This window comes from Salmo trutta, chromosome 30 (assembly GCF_901001165.1).
Source record: "Salmo trutta chromosome 30, fSalTru1.1, whole genome shotgun sequence".
NCBI classification, from domain to species: Eukaryota; Metazoa; Chordata; class Actinopteri; order Salmoniformes; family Salmonidae; genus Salmo; species Salmo trutta.
The window spans coordinates 11,734,678-11,752,697 of record NC_042986.1 but is presented as its reverse complement, the minus strand read 5'-3'; the positions used below and the strand labels follow the sequence as shown (position 1 = coordinate 11,752,697).

The 18,020-nt window shown below is 41.3% G+C and overlaps 1 protein-coding gene across 1 annotated transcript; it reads right to left on the bottom strand.

Moving 5' to 3' along the window:
• Positions 1-95: 95 nt before the first annotated feature.
• On the bottom strand, positions 96-14,454 carry LOC115167961 (45 kDa calcium-binding protein-like). Its single transcript, XM_029722752.1, has 7 exons — positions 14,125-14,454; positions 4,465-4,839; positions 3,448-3,584; positions 3,000-3,113; positions 2,600-2,758; positions 2,192-2,367; positions 96-1,709 (listed from the first exon to the last, which is right to left on the bottom strand). Exons 2-7 carry the CDS (start codon positions 4,782-4,784, stop codon positions 1,533-1,535), a joined length of 1,083 nt encoding a protein of 360 aa, XP_029578612.1. The 5' UTR covers positions 4,785-4,839; positions 14,125-14,454; the 3' UTR covers positions 96-1,532.
• Positions 14,455-18,020: the final 3,566 nt, after the last annotated feature.

Below are 18,020 nucleotides of genomic sequence, written 5' to 3'. Positions count from 1 at the left end.
TTAAAAAGCCTAGTGGAAAACTATTGCCCATCAAGTTAGTGTGCTAAAATGATGAAACATTTATGGACGCATAACACATTAGGGTGCAGAGTATGGTCAGAGATTGATGAGAAATATTTATTGGTTTACAAGTAAAATCGGGAATACAATGTATAAAGCTTTGTCACATTCTGATCGCATGAGCTTTTTCTTTTAGCAATTCAACGCGATGACAGGAGCTCAGAGGGATCCAAATGACTGATATTTCCACAGGATATTGTCCTTGAAGCAGGAAAACAATTGATGAATGCATATTATACATATATTATAGAGCTTTGGCAAAGCATGACAAGGGGTAATACGGGATTTCTTAATGACAATTAAGTCATATTCATCAGAAATGTATAGAAAATATGTAATTAGCATAACCTGAATAAAACATAAGTATTGAACAAAGTACACCACTGGGAAAATACCGAATATTATTTTTACTGATTTATGTAATTGCAAAAATGCAGACCAACAACAAATAAATAAATAAGTTAATTTCTTACACCAGTCACAAACATTAAACTGAGATGTTGACAATTGACTAGCATTTTGGAGATGCTTAAATGCACAATCCCATTTGGAATTATAGATACAAAAGCAAACAAATGTATGGGAAAAAAAACTCCATAATTATCACACATAAGCACAAATTGTAAAGAACAGGACAGATCAGAGAATCATAAACACCTATTAAGAATTTACCGGTGTAACCCTTAGTACCCCCATTACCAAATAGAAAAATAACTGTTCACAAGGGTCAGCAAGCACATTATGGAGTCAGTGAGTGTGGAGAATACAGTGGTTACTGTGGTTCAGCTCAATCATCAAAATGATTGCCAACTTTATAAAGACCAGTTACCTCCGAGCAACATTGTGGTACGTACGTAGGCTATAACTAATTTTGAAATGCCAATGAAAATACGTGATGTAAATACCTTCTTTATTTGGATATACCATTGTTGTGCAAGTTTAAAATCAACATGTTTGGAGTCTAATTAGAGGCCCTGCTACAAATAATAGGTCTGATTGTGTAATCCTCAACTTAGACTGCTTCGATATAGGGGAGGAGAAAAGAAAGGAATCTTGTTTGAATCCCTCATATACATACATTTCACAATATAGCATCCATGAACCATGAATGAACCATGAAGGTGACGTAGTGTCTAGAATGCACTGAAAAAGACCAATACATATAGGTAAGACAATGCAACTTGAGGACCACTGTAGACAGAAGGCAGACCTCGGCTATGGTTCATTCTGATGGGATGTTTAGAAGAGGCAGACAGTCCAGAAATGAAGGATGTTTTAGGCCTTACTTTAAGAGTCAGAGGAGGCCAGGGCGGGTCAGTCGGCTGGGACTAGGATTTAAACACAATTGCACACTAAAACATCCCAACATTAAGCTTTTTTTTAAGACAGACCTGTCGTTAGAGCAGACTTACCAAGATGCCCCCATTAAAAGGGAAAGGGAAGGATTTTTTAGGACAGTTTGTCTTTATTGCTTAGAACTCCTCGTGAACATTCCGGGCATAGTCCATGAGCTTGCTGCCAGTGAAGTATTCGCTGTACTTAAGAATCTCCTCCAGTTCCAAGTTGTGGTTCTGGTTCTCATCGGCCACAGCGATCATCTGCTTAGCCTCGTTCAGCGCGTTGTACTCGTTCATCGGGTCCATGTACTCCTGGAGAGCATGTTTAATAGATTTTTCGGGATGGAAAAACACTGTGTAAACTTAAACTACTAAAATCATATACAAAGTATGGATAATGGAGCTATATATATTTTTTATAATATCTTTGAGAACTAACAAGCACCAAAATATGAACTACACAGTGAGGGAGAATTGAGAATTCCAAAAACAATGAATTTAGTAGTATTTATTTGTTATTTAAAAGAAACACAGCATTAGCCATGGCAAAATGCATAGAACGGGAGGAAATGTGTTGTATGTAGGAAATGCTAAAGTTTCTCTCAGCTCCATGGAAAAATGTGTAGAACTGCAGGAAATTTTCTTTAAAAACAACAACATGTAAATAAAACAAATTCTACAGCGCCAAGATGGGGCGGGTTCCGTAAAATTGCCACGCCCACCCAAACCCCATTTTTATTAGAAAAGACCATGCCATCAGGTCCTGCAGTATAACCAGCACACACGGCACCCACCTGTAGTTCCTCCATGGTTACGATGCCGTCATGGTTGCCATCGATGACCTCCTCAAACTCCTTCTTCCTCTCTCGTACCCAGTCATCATCGATGTCCTGAGCCTGCTGGTTCTCCACAGTGCCCATGGGCAGGGAGATGAACTCAGACAGAGTCAGCTTCTTGTCACTGTCCTGGTCTGTAAAAACAACACAAAATACACATCACACTCAGATAGCTGTATTGTAACACTTTTCATGATTGATCATGGTCATCTACAACTTATGTATTCATTCTGCATGTTTGTCTTCCACCTTTAATTCATTCTCGGTTTCATACTCTATCACTTACACTGAAACGTATAGCATGATACATAGAAACAAACTGAATTCAAATCAAAACTAAATGTGAGCGAGTAGAGAAGACCGTACCTAGGTCACGAACAATCTCCTTGACCATGTATTTGAGCATTCCTTTGCTGTGCTCCGGGTGCAGGAAGGAGAGGAACTCTTCCTCGTTCAGCAGCTGGTCGGCTGGGGGGTTATCAGCCTGGAACCAGCGGTCCTTCAGACTCTCCAGCACCTCCTGGGCTGCAAAGAGACAGTAAGTACAAGCATTACTGGCAGAGCTAGGGGCAATAGGCTACTATCGGGGATGTGATCAGGAAAACCTAGGGAAAAAAACTGATATTGGTTTGGGGGTAGGTCAGTTTCAATGATAGTATGAAAAGAGGATAGTCAGAAAAGCCAGAATTCCTGATTAATCAGTAGAAATGCACAGACTACAACTAAAATAGTGTTGTGCAGATTGTATTGTTGTGGATGAACTTACTCTCCTCGTCCACCTTCAGTTCTTCACTGTTCTTCATCTTGTCAGCCATTTCCTTCTTGTTGAATCCTTTGCTGGCCAGAAACTTTACCCGGTATTCATCCCATGTCACATGGCCTATGACGAGAATATAACGGTTTAGGGATAGGGGCTAGACCGTTTAGGAAGGATTTTGAGGCAGTTTTGGTAAACAGTGCTGTATTGTCATCAGGTCTGAGATGTATTGTGGCCCACACATTTCAGGTCTGAGGCCAAACAGTAAGACATCAGTGTCGGTAACAAACGCATTGCTCTCAATGAATAGGTCACCATCATGGCTATGTATCAGGGTTGTATTCATTAGTCCACAGCTACAGAAAATGAAAACTATTGGTTATTGTTGGACAAGTCCAGGTAAGTCCCTCCTTGTTTCAGTCCGTTTTCATCCAGATACGACTGTCGTCTCGCTTACCATCTCCATCTGGGTCCACAGCATGGAAGCTCATCTTGTTCTCTCTCACAGCCTCCTGGAAGTGTTCCTCTGTCTTCTCCACGATCCAGCGCTGCATCTCCTTGGCACTGACACTCTTATCTTTATTAAAGTCCACCCTGGAGACGAAGGGGGGGGGGGGCTAGTGTTAAGACCTTGTCGATCTACAGTTTTTACATTTAGGTCATTTAGCTAGAAGATGCCCTTATCCACAGTGACTTACAGTCAGCATTTTCAAACAAACACTCAAATGGAATATCAAATTCAAGTAGTTTATTCAAATCCACTATCATATCTGCTTCAACCACGTACCCAGATTATTTTGGATAGTTTTCTAACTAAGTAAGATGCAACCTTAGCTCAAAATATGCTTTTCAAATGTTTCAGCTTTCATGCTTTTCCAACACAGTCATTCCTTCGCCATATAGGGTCAAAATAATGGAACGGTAGTGAGGATTTGTCAAGGAACCTTGAAATTTGGCGAGGGTGACAAGTAGGACTAAAATATCTGGACTGTTTCGCTTCAACAGTATTTATAAAATCAGCCTCCTAGCTTTTACTACTTGACACCAAGCTTATCCAGTATGGGGTGGATAAGGCCAGATATTTACTTAGACTGCTGTGGTTGACCTTTTCGATGCACTCACGTCTCCATTCTCAGGAACACTGCTTTGTTTATCATAAGAGATAATCTAGCCTCATTTGTTCATGCCCCCCTATTCTTTAAAATAGGAACCAGACCATGAACGGTGTTCACATTAACTGGATGGGTATAGGCTACATAGGCATGATCCAAACTCCCAACTAAGGAATGTGGATTTATCGTAATTACAACCTTGCATCTACACACCACTTCACAATTTGGCCCACACAAAAATGATAGAAATACAACACAGACACTCTACAACAAAGCTAAACCTGGAAACATTTGGTGGATGTACTCAACACAGAGAGTATGTATACGACTCAAGAAATTGAAAGCCAGTCATCCCCACTTACTTGCTGAAGATGTCAATGAGCTTGTTCCTGTTCCTCCTGGGCTCAGAGTCCTCTTCAAACTCCTCCATCTCCTTACCTAGGAACACCTCCTGATGGAAGTCCTTGTTGATGTGACCATCCATCTCCAGCTTCATCCCGTTCAGATGGTCTGGGGGAAGGATCTCATTCTCCTCTTTACTGGTGGGGTTGTTCTTGTCCTTCAGGGATGACATGTTAGCTGGTCGGGCATGGACGTCCGTGGTGTTGTGGAGCAGGCAGAACAGGGCCATGGACACAGCCAGAAGGTGTCTGCACCAAGCCGTCCTCCAGTAGTTAGCCATGGCTTCTTCCAAGTTCAGTGTCCTCGCTTGCTCACGGACTGATGAACACACCTGTCTACAACAACAACACTGGGTAAGGTGGATAGCCTTATCACTGATTAGAATAGTGTTGTTCTTGGCTAGCTAGTCATAACGAGGACAGCAATCATTTTTGCCACCAGCACGGCATGGTCGGAGTGGGAGAAGAAGAGGAGCTCACTTGGGAGTCCATCAAAACTTCCAAACGGTTTAAACCATTTGATTATGAGACTGAGGTGAAATCAAAAGTTGTGCCTATTCATTGGCTATGTCATAGCTCATTTAAGATAAATATTGATCATTACTAGTTATAACAATTCAATACCGGACAATGCTGATTTTAGATCAAATGTGTGTGTGTGTGTGTGGGGGGTAATTACCTAGTGTCCCTTATGATTCAGCTCAGGTGCCTTCATACACCATAGACATATACATAATTTGCGCGCACACACACACACACACACACAGCTCATGAGCTCCATCAGCAGCCATTTACATTTTGAATGGAAAATGTGTTTAATGTGACATATGGAGCCCATGTGTCTAGATACATATCAAATCTTCTTGAAAGGGAAAGATGCACATTAGGGATGTAACATTCACCGATAAATATTTAAACCGGGGACCGGTGCCTAAGATACTAGCGTCGGTCAGAAAACCCATTAAAACGTTCAGAATAAGCATTCAGTAATGTTTTTTTACTCATGGTTTTATTCCGAAAATACCTTCTCTGTTGCGTCTGAATTGATGCGTCCAGCTCATAGCCTATTGAACTTTTATGCATGTAACTGAGTCAGATAACAACAGTGCTGGAGACACAGCTGCTCGTGCCAACGAGAGGTAGGCCTATCCTAGTGGACTAAACGCCACTTCATGGTGAAGGAAGATTCTGATGAACTTTACCAAAGGCTGGAGCCGACACCAGGCTGTGTGGAATCTAGCTCCGACTACATCGATTTGCAGACCAATATTTTACAAAAAATGTAAATCATGAAAACGCAACACCTTGTTATTTTAAATACCACTACCGAGCAACAGCAATGAGCAAACAGTCAGTGGGTGTATTTTATTCATATTTATTGAAAAAGTACAGATTTCAGCAAAGAAAAGCACGCAACTACAGAGGACAAATATAGGTACAAGGTTGGCATTTCATAATTTACTTTTATTTTTAAAGTATTGACCTTGGGCGAATCGATGTAGTCAGAGCTAGATTCCACAAAGCCTGGTCTTGGCTGTATGCCTTTGGTTAACTTCCTTCACCATGGAGTGGAGTTTAGTCTACAAGGCCTATATCCCCGTTATAGGATATTCACCTTCATCATTCATATGCTTGTAAAATGGCTTTGGCCATTTATAGCTTTGCATAGGCTTCATTAGTAAAGCATAGGCTTTATTAGTTGAGTGAAAGCCCATGTAATTAGCTGGTTCAATGTTACCAAATGCGCTGAAGATAATGTTTTTTTACCGGAGTAGACACACAACTCTCATCCAGCTGCTGATTGGGGTTTTCAAATCATTCGGATTCTATTTTTCCAGGTTTGCCATAATAACTAGTTTTGGTAGTTTTAGTGTAAACAGTGTATTTGGTCATTTTTACATAAACAAGCTAATTTCATCAATTAGAAATTTGGTTCCAACCGCCGTGTCTTTGTGAGACGCAGAGTAGGTAAACAGATGATCTCTGCATGTGTGGTTCCCACCGTGAAGTATGGAGATGGTGTGATGGTGCTTTGCTGGTGACCCTGTCAGTGATTTATTTAGAAGTCAAGGCACACTTAACCAGCATGGCTACCATAGCATTCTGCAGCAATACGCCATTCCCATCTGGTTTGCGCTTAGTGAGACTATCATTTGTTTTTCAACAGGACAATGACCCAAAACATACCTCCAGGCTGTGTACGGGTTATTTGACCAAGAAGGAGAGTGATGGAGTGCGGCATCAGATGACCTGGCCTCCACAATTACTCGACCTCAACCCAATTGAGGTGGTTTAGGATGAGTTGGACCACAGAGTGAAGGAAAAGCAAACAACAAGTGCTCAGCATATGTGGGAACTTCTTCAAGACTGTTGGAAAAGCATTCCAGGTGAAGCTGTTTGAGAGAATGCCAAGAGTGTGCAAAGCTGTCAACAAGGCAAAGGCAGGCTACTTTGAAGAATCTAAAATATAAACTTCTTTAAAGTAGCCACCCTTTGCCTTGATGACAGCTTTGCACACTCTTGGCATTCTCTCAACCAGCTTCATTAGGTAGTCACCTGGAATACATTTAAATTAACAGGTGGGCCTCGTTAAAAGTTAATTTGTGGAATTTCTTTCCTTCTCATTAATGCGTTTGAGACAATCAGTTGTGTTGTGACAAGGTAGGGGAGTTAGACCAAGTCCATTACATGGCAAGAATAGCTCAAATAAGCAAAGAGAAACGACAATCCAGTTAGTTATATTGACTACGTCCGTCTTAGCTCGCTCATTCAATGTCTTAATCGAAATTACGGATTTGCCTCTCATCCGCTCATTGTTCCCTTGTGCAATAGTTCGTACATCTCATTTGTCAGTAGACTCCCCATTTGTTGAAGCAAGTCAGCCATCTTTTTTTTTTTAAACACAGTAAATGAGGCTGAATGATCCGTTTCGCAGCCAGACCAGGCTCCGCCAGGTGTAGCAGTGGTAAGGATTCACTACATGGTGCTGAAAAGAAAGCTCTGCTGTTGGGACAGCTTTATGTAGGCCCTAACAGTTTATGGGCACCGTTTGTCACCGTTATAGTGCAATAAATGTATCGTTTAGTGTTGTGGCTTTGCTGGCATGCATAAAACATAAATATGTTGAGTTTGCCCCTCTAAGATTTACAAGCTAAAATCTTCACTGTGCACATATAACAGGCGTCACAGCACACACGCCAAGTTCCCCCCTGGCAACTTCATAATATAGGCATATACTCTATTAAAATGGCCATGATGCAATATGAGCACAACCAAATAAAAAAAACTCTTTGCACTGTCACTTACTGTGAAGAGACCTGGGACTGAGATCCTTTCAGTCTGCCCTCTGAATTCGCTACAACGTTCGGATGCGGAACCTAGGCGAACACCTTAGATAAGCTACTGTAGCTTAAAAAGTCTAAAAGCTAGGCCTATATGATGAAAGGGATGTTCAGAATAGGGGGGGGGGGGGGCACAAAATGTAATGGCAATGACCTTATCCATGGTGCTTCACTAACAGTATTTCACCCTTATGGCAACTATCCTAACGAATGCAGGCTAATTATCTTAGGATCCTGGAGATCAGGAGCGTGTATGTGTCCCATGTCAAGCGGATTTGACTCAAACGTGTCTGTGGGAGGAGAGGCAGCTCAAGGACCACTCCTGCAAAACAGCATATATAGACACTGTTCGTGGATGGATTCTCCCCTTCTTTAAATAATCATTGATCTAAATAGATATTATGCTCGCGTCGAGGCAAGCAACACTGAGGCATGCATGAGAGCATCAGCTGTTCCGGACGACTGTGTGATTACGCTCTCCGTAGCCGACGTGAGTAAGACCTTTAAAACAGGTCAACATACATAAGGCTGCGGGGCCAGACGGATTACCAGGATGTGTGCTCCGGGCATGTCTTCACTGACATTTTCAACATGTCCCTGATTGAGTCTGTAATACCAACATGTTTCAAGCAGACCACCATAGTCCCTGTGCCCAAGAACACAAAGGCAACCTGCCTAAATGACTACAGACCCGTAGCACTCACGTTCATAGCCATGAAGTGCTTTGAAAGGTTGGTAACGGCACACATCAACACCATTATCCCAGAAACCCTAAACCCACTCCAATTTGCATACCGCCCAAACAGATCCACAGATGATACAATCTCTATTGCTCTCCACACTACCCTTTCCCACCTGGACAAAAGGAACACTTATGTGAGAAGGCTATTCATTGACTACAGCTCAGCGTTCAACACCATAGTACCCTCAAAGCTCATCACTAAGCTAAGGACCCTGGGACTAAACACCTCCCTCTGCAACTGGATCCTGGACTTCCTGACGGGCCGCCCACAGGTGGTGAGGGTAGGTAGCACCACATCTGCCACGCTAATCCTCAACACTGGAGCTCCACAGGGGTGCGTGCTCAGTCCCCTCTTGTACTCCCTGCTCTACCACGACTGCATGGCCAGGCACGACTCCAACACCATCATTAAGTTTGCAGACAACACAACAGTGGTAGGCCTGATCACCGACAATGACGAGACAGACTATAGGGAGGTGGTCAGAGACCTGGCCAGGTGGTGCCAGAATAACACCCTATCCCTCAACGTAACCAAGACTAAGGAGATGATTGTGGACTACAAGAAAAGGAGGACCGAGCACGCCCCCATTCTCATCGAGGAGGCTGCAGTGGAGCAGGTTGAGAGCTTCAAGTTCCTTGGTGTCCACAACAACAAACTAACATGGTCCAAACACACCAAGACAGTCGTGAAGAGGGCACGACAAAGCCTATTCCCCCTCAGGAAACTAAAAAGATTTGGCATGGGTCCTGAGATCCTCAAAAGGTTCTACAGCTGCAACATCGAGAGCATCCTGACTGGTGGTATCACTGGTGTGGCAATTGCTCGGCCTCCGACCGCAAGGCACTACAGAGGGTAGTGCGTACGGCCCAGTACATCACTGGGGCTAAGCTACCTGCCATCCAGGACCTCTACACCAGACGCTGTCAAAGGAAGGCCCTAAAAATTGTCAAAGACCCCAGCCACCCCAGTCATAGACTGCTCTCTCTACTACCACATGGCAAGCGGTACCGGAGTGCCAAGTCTAGGACAAAAAGGCTTCTCAACAGTTTTTACCCCCAAGCCAAAAGACTCCTGAACAGGTAATCAAATGGCTACCCGGACTATTTGCATTGTGTGCCCCCCCCCCAACCCCTCTTTTACGCTGCTGCTACTCTGTTTATCATATATGCATTGTCACTTTAACTATACATTCATGTACATACTACCTCAATTGGGCCGACCAACCAGAGCTCCTGCACATTGGCTAACCAGGCTATCTGCCTTGTGTCCCGCCACCCTCCAACCCCTCTTTTACGCTACTGCTACTCTCTGTTCATCATATATGCATAGCCACTGTAACCATATCTACATACTACCTCAAATCAGCCTGACTAACCGGTGTCTGTATGTAGCCTCGCTACTTTTATAGCCTGTCTTTTTACTGTCGTTTTTTTTACTTACCTATTGTTCACCTAACACCTTTTTTTGCACTATTGGTTAGAGCCTGTAAGTAAGCATTTCACTGTAAGGTCTACACCTGTTGTATTCAGCGCACATGACAAATAAACTTTGATATTAGATCAATGATCATAGGCTATAGAAATATTCACTAAACTGACATGACTTGGTTGCCTAGTGTAAAATCTCCTTTCACACATCCGTCGGTGATGTCTTCAAAGATGGGAGGAATGAAGGATGCATAGGTTATCCCAAAACAGGGGCATCGTTACGCATTTGTTTCTGCTATACTGCTAATGGCTACTTGTTCAACATAGAGGCTAGCGTCTAATCTAGACCTGCAATAGGTTATAATAATGGACCTTAAAATTGCTGTCTCAGACAGCGCTTTAACCGACCCCACGCCCCATCCATCACAGGTGCTCGGGGGAAGCCCATGAGCCCGACAGGGACACACAAGCCGTGCATTAGCCTACATTCACAAGATAATAAGCCTAGGCCTACTTCATTGGAAGTGTACATAAAACACCACGCCATTACACACCGATTTGTAAGTTAACCTTCCGTTTCGACATTCAGTGGCGATTTTTGCATGTAAATCTTGGTGGGGCAAAAAGAAAATGTCTTAAGATGCAGGCCAGCAAACTCACTACATGAATTGCACTATAACGGTGACAAACAGTGCCCACACACTGTTAAGGCCTACATAAAGCTGCTCTAACAGCAGTCCTGACACCTTACCACTGCTACACCTGGCTATTATGGAAGTCCAATCATGGAGCGAAATACTTAATTCTGCCTCATTTACTGCCTTTTAAAAAAAAATAGCTGATATGGCTGACTTTCTTAAACAAATGTGGTTTCTACTGACAATTGAGATGTACAAACTATGGCAAAAGGGGGCGACAAGCGGATAAAAGGCAATCCGTAATTTCAAGACATTAATGAGCGAGCTAGGATGGACGTAGTCAATATAACTATTTGTTCAGCACTTTTGAAATGTACTGCAACAGAATTCAAAACATGGGCCGTTCTTACAGTATTCTCACTGTACACCAAGTCAGAACCATATGATAAATAAAGGGGACATATAAGCAGACAAAGAAAGCTCTTCCAATATTCGATGATTACATCTCTCTAAAACAGGCTATTGGCTACACGTGCACCACCAAGTCAGAACAGTAGGTGAAATTTGGAGGGGAAACGGGACCAAATTATGAGAGGCACATGGGCTACTAAAAGCTTACTACACAACATTCACTTAGTATTATCTTCTTAGCTACAGTATACATATCTCCCTGGCATATTACATAATTTATGCAGCAGCATACATTTTTGGACTCCCCTTGTTGTGCTGTGCTCACTTGAACAGGAAGGTGGTGCGGCAGCCCTTTGTGGGCAAATTTTGTCATCAAACTTCATAAAAGTCTGTCATTCTCTGGATTTATGGTGCTTTCAAGACAACTGTGAAAAAAAACAAGGCCGGATCATGATGACGTCAGTGATCTTCAGGTCGTAGCTCTAGAAAGAGGCCAGTTTCCAACCTGAAATTCCGAGTTGGATGACTGTTCAAAACGTATCTTCCCAATACCCAGTTGTCTTGAACTCACTATAAATCAGATTTCACAGATGTTTTGAGTACGAAAGAAGTCATGCTCGATTGTCACCATGACCAATGTAGAATGTTTATCCTTTTAAGCTTGGAAAAAAGACCCTTAAACCCAAACTTGGGACCACACACCCAGTCCATTGAATAGCAGGCTAGTGATTGATTTGCAACGCTTGCCACTGATTCCTTCCAAACCACTCATTGTTAAATTTGCGATTTCCAACTTGTTGTGTAATGTTTATGTCCAATGGCTGATGAGCACCAATACCTTTTATCTATAATTTCTCATCATATGACAAGAATTAAAAAGGATTTGCCAGTAGATTGTCGACTTGATTCATAATGATGACGACTGCTAGCTTGCTAACTAAGATTTTGAAAGTACGATCAGTCCAATCAAAGCTGCTGTAGATATAACGTGATTTGACGTCATTTTATCTGTGGCCAATGACTTTGAGCTATCTTGGATGGGCACTTCTAATGTAACTCTATGGCAGCACCCAAAGGGCTTGAATTTTCGAGCGCTACCATTTGGCGGTGACATAGTGTCCCTATGAGTGACAGAACACTGAGCCAATCACGGCACAACTAGAGAACATTACCAACCCCTACGCTACATATTCTCCGCTAGCTGTCCCACCACCACAGAAAGCAAATAAAATAAAATGTTATCGGTCACATACACATGGTTAGCAGATGTTAATGCAAGTGTTGCGAAATGCTTGTGCTTCTAGTTCCGACAGTGCAGTATTATCTAAAAATTCCATAACAACTACCTAATACACTCAAATCTAAAGGGATGGAATAAGAATATGTACATATAAATATATGGATGCACGATCACCGAGCGGCATAGGCAAGATGCAATAGATGGTATAAAATACAGTATATACACATGTGAGAGGAGTAATGTAAGATATGTAAACATTATTAAAGTGGCATTATTTAAAGTGACTCGTGATCCATTTATTAAAGTGGCCAATGATTCAAGTCTGTATGTAGGCAGCAGCCTCTCTGTGTTAGTGATTGCTGTTTAACAGTCTGATGGCCTCTGATGGCACTGAGCTAGGCTGAAACACCTGCATTTTGGAGCTGCCTTACTCAAGAAAGCAAAAGAGAGATCAAGTTTATATGCAGCTTTATTAACTCAATTAAAAAAAGATATATACACATTGTCTGCAAACTAATATGTGACACATTAATTCCAAAATAACATGCAAAACAGGCACCCCCCCAAAAAATTACTGGTCGCCACTGGACATTCGACATATAGGCTAGCTGTTAGACTCTATGCAAGGTGTTGGCATACGCAGGGGATTGAGGATAACGTTGTAGCGAATTTGAAGGACAGCCTGCAGGGTCTGATGCGCGCAACTCCATGTCTTCACGGTCTGTGACAGTACCTAGAGAGTGAACTCCATTAGGTGTCCTGACAATGCACCATGGCTGTTAGAATGGTATATCATTGCTTTGGGGATATCTGGTGTGTGTGTGTGAGAGAATGAGTGAGTGCTTCCAAGGACCACATTAAATACACCACTTTATTTTATAGTGTAGGCAACACTAATCCACCCTGCATGAGTGGATCAGAAAATGTAGAACTTGAGAAATGTAAACTAATATTGTATTATTCAAGTTGAACAAGTGTATTAGATTATTAGATTGATAAGCGTTACAAGGACCAAGCTCTCTAAAATGCCAAATGGTCTAAACCATTTGCTTTTGAGATGGGGGTAAAATCCAAAGTTGCATTATATTAAAAAGGTGCAGAATGCAGAAATCGCACTACCATTTCTTGGTTGCTAAAATTGTACGTTTCAGTTTGTGACAAAACAATCAATGTTAAGTGTAGAGAATCATTGTACCATCTAAACCGATGAAAAATATATTTTCAATAACCAAAAATATTGTATTTTCAGCTGGTGTACAAAACCAAAAGTAAGAAGCAAAAACTAAACTTAACAGGAAACATAGAAATAGTGCACATAGACCACATCTACCACTTAGAACTGCATTCAACAAAATTACATCTAGAACTCACATTTCTATGTGAATTTGGTCAGGTTGCCCAAAAAGTCACATATTGCAGCCTTAAACATGATACCTTCCTTATAATTTTTTTCAAAGAAAATTGGTATTTTCTCTATCAGTACATTTGGAGTTAAGCCATCTGGAGGATGAAATTGGAATGTAACCAACTGTATGGCTTCAAAACGTTATACAACGAAACCCTTTTACCGTTTACTCTAGGAACCAAACGGAAACAAAAAGAGCAAAATAACGAAACAGGGAGGGTCCTACCTGAATTTGTCAAATAGAAACTCTCGTTTTCGTTGCAAAACGTTTTCGTTTGGAGTAAACTGTTTCTGTTGCAATATATTCCGCAACAAACTAAACGTTTTGCAACGGAATCCGACTAATGAATACACCCCAGCATATCTAACAAGCCGGCTAACATTAGCCGATGAGAGGACAAGGCTTGATGACTTACCTAGTGTTGAGCTCCAACGACACAAAATCTGGAACGCTGCTCAAAATAAATGCCAGGAAATTGAAGAGATAAGGCACTAGCTAGTTAGCTAGCACACCTAGCAATGGCGAGAATGCATCGTCGTACGAGCAAAACAAAACTGTTAGCTAGGTTACATTTCATGTACACGTGGCTGCTACTACGAACTTCACGCAGGAGCAAACGTCTCACTCTAGCTACCGAATCAATCCGCATACACAGCAAATGTTTGATTAGGTGAGTTGGGGAATTTCTATTCTCAGGAAACAAGCTGCCACTCACGCCGTGTGTACACAGATTGCGTCATCACGTTGCCGTACGGTACATTTGACCAAAGATTATGGATATACTGACAAGATGCATGTCTCCGCCCTTACAATGGGAGTCGTTGTGCACAAAGCGGCACGGCAGGATGTCTAGCTCTCGCCTATCCTGGTGGATATTTCTCATTATTGTAATCCTTTTTTTTAATATTCAATGAGGGTTGTTGACGTCAACCGCCTGTATTCAATGGAGAGGGAGCGAGAGAGAGAGAACGCTATACATAGCCATAATATGACATTTGACATGTCTATTCCTTTGAAACTTGTGAGCGTACTTTTTACTGTTAATTTTGAATTGTTTATAATCTATTTCACTTGCTTTGGCAATGTAAACGTATGTTTCCTATGCCAATAAAGCCCTTTAAATTGATTTGAGAGAGAGGCTTCGCTACTAGCCACATCTCATGAATATGCATAGCCATCTTACAACTCCGATATTAAGTGGTTTTTTTTCAGAGTTTCCGGGATGTCACGTGCCCTACTTATATCAGTACACTCATAACAACTTAAGCATTACTTCTATTCGATCAAATAAATCTCACGCAGTAAATAAGCCATTCATTTTTCTGTTGCCCAAATTCGAAACTCTCATTGATCTCCATACAAAAACTCCTTGCTTGGCGGCGGAACAACGAACAAACGCCACCTGCTGGAGGGAGACACATTTTCTGCCTAGTTGGCCTCTCTTCCTATTTATCTCTGTTGTCACTCAGGTGGTGATTTCGTCCTTCCTGATGAAATTGGGGGCGTTCGTGTTTGTATTGCTCGGTGCTCTGGGGTATTGAGTTTACTCACGACCATTCTACAGAGAATTCTCCACGCATCAGGGAACCGGCCGAGGCAAAACGAGCGTTACCCAGTCTACAAAGATGGCATTTGAAAACCACCAATCTACAGTAGACTGACCACTAGCGGGGGAGTTGGTAATTGTCACATTTAAAGCTACATTGTGGATGTGCAAGTTGGTCACTAATAAAATGTAATGCACCCAATTACATTTTCACATGCAAATGATGCTTGATTACTATGAATCTGTAATGCTCAAGTTAGGAGGGCAACGATACTGATTTTAGAGGTACGATTGGGTGGTGCCCTTTTTTAAACTTCACCTCTGGGTGGCACTGTGCACAAAAGTTATATTTCTACATAAAACATAAGTGATGAGGCTGTAACTAGGCTATGCAGATTATATTTAGGCAGACTTTGAATCTGTCCTTTGGGGTCTCAGTGGTTGATAAGAAATTCTAAGAAATGTTATTTTTGAATATGTTTTGGTAGGGTACACATATTTTGCAGATGTTATTGCGAAATGCTTATGTCCCTAGGTCCAACAGCGCAGTAATACCTAACAATACAAAACAATACACACAAACCCCCAAAATTGAAAAGAAAGAAATGAAGAAATATAGAAATATTAAACAAGCAATAAAATACCATGATCAGTTCCCAGCTAGAATCCTTAGTTGCTACATACATTTTTGGACTTGTAAATTAAAGGTAGACTCAGCGATATGACATAGATACAGAAAGTAAACAGCATAGTGGGTCCATTTCTGCAACAACTAAGAGAGTTGAAGCACGAAGCTCAACTTCTCCACTGTTTTGGTGTCCTGGCTACCAAGCTGTGAACAGCATGAAGCTAACCCATGCACATGCTCAGATACTGTGTGGGACTATGTGAGAGTGACGTCTCGCATCTCGCTCATCTCAATATTTGCTGTGCTGCTCGTGGCAACATAATTTCGCTGAGTCTACCTTTAATGATATACAGTCAGTTTCAAAAGTATTGGGACAGTGACCCATTTTTTGTTCTTGTTTTAGCTCTGTACTCCAGCACTTTGGATTTGAAATTATACAATGACTATGAGGTTGAAGTGCAGACTGTCAGCTTTAATTCCATTCATATCGGGTGAACTGTTTAGAAATTACAGTACTTTTTGTACATAGTCCCTCCATTTTAGGGGACCAAAAGTATTGGGACAAATTCACTTATATGTTTATTGAAGTTGTGAAAACGTTCTCATTCAACATTATTCATGATTCATTCATGATTATCCGTAGTCATGGTAGCATCCACATGAATCACATTAATGTAGAAGTGTTTAGAACAATATTCTAGTCTTATTTCCAATAAGAGTGACTCCAAAATGACACAATATTATTTACCATTAATTTCTATTGGGCACAAAATAGTCTGAAACACAACCTTAAACAAACAGCAAATGCATCCAACAAATGTGTAGAGTCACAAGCTTGATGTAGTCATTGCGTGCTATTAATATGGGACCAAATACTTAACTTTTTACTACTTAAATACACATACAACTGAATTTGTCCCAATACTTTTGGTCCCCTAAAATGGTGGGGACTATGTACAAAAAGTGCTTTAATTTCTAAACGGTTCACTCGATATGGATGAAAATACCCTCAAATTAAAGCAGTCTGCACTTTGACCTCATAGTATCATCGTATCATTTCAAATCCAAAGTGCTGGAGTACAGAGCCAAAGCAATAAAAAATGTGTCACTGTCCCTATATGTTTGGAGCTCACTGTATACTCATTGATTCTTGAAGAATGTAACTTATACATGCCTCATGAGCTTAGTTCAATTGCCGTACCCCAACACAACCCAACATTTAAGCTTATTTTACTCCAATATTTGTAAACAATGTAAATGTAAACAAACACTGTAGGCCTATAGCCTCAAAACATGGCTAGAACGATAATTTTGAGATCATGGATGGTCAGTCCTTGCATCCATACCCCTGTCTACGAATTTGAGAGTGGTTAAATTTCTCCAGGCCCATCCCTCAGCTTTTTACCAAAACGGAGGCAGGGTGTCCGATTTGTTATTGTTTCAATTAAGGATTCTAGCTTTAATGCATGTACAGTAGGTATGTGTGAATCCCATGCATGAGATGAATTTGTTTGAAATTAAAACATTTCTGCTCTTGGCATAAAAAGATACATTTCTTTTGTAAACATTTAACATTGCTCTCAAGAGAATCATTCCTTATTTGAACTGGTCTCCACATAAATTTGTTTGAAAAAGGGATCAGCATCAAGAGATTTACTATAAACCATGTCTTACTCTTTATATACTGTATTTGTTTATGTAGCAATCAAGTGTAAGTGAGGAACAATACATCCCAGAACATTCCAGACAGGCTATTGTATGAAGCGACTCCTTGTAAAAGCAGATCCTATTTCAACACTTATTAAAAACATGAGAACAAGTACATGTAGCCTATGTGCCCCCCACCAACATGGGACAGTCAGATTTGGCAATTTGTCAAACAACAGATTACGCAAGGTACGTATATAAATTCCTAAATATGATTTGGATCCAAACACAGAGCTACACACACACCACACACACACACTGTAGTTTGTCTGCCAAAGAACCTCCTCAGTTTTCCAAAAAGGAGTCAAGCATTTCATCTATGAGATAAAACAGAGACTGAACAAACCAGTGGGGTTGCCAATTCACTGATGAGAAAAATAGAGGCAGCTAGGGGAAGGAAGAAGAGAGAGAGAGAGAGAGAGAGAGAGGG

Bases quoted from the DNA above. Each gene is read 5' to 3' on its own strand.
- LOC115167961 (XM_029722752.1), bottom strand. From the start codon at position 4,784: ATGGCTAACTACTGGAGGACGGCTTGGTGCAGACACCTTCTGGCTGTG. The intron at 3,114-3,447 runs GTAAGCGAGACG...TTCTCGTCATAG, and splicing joins TGTGGACCCAGATGGAGATG to GCCATGTGACATGGGATGAA. The intron at 2,368-2,599 runs GTACGGTCTTCT...TTGTTTTTACAG, and splicing joins GGAGATTGTTCGTGACCTAG to ACCAGGACAGTGACAAGAAG.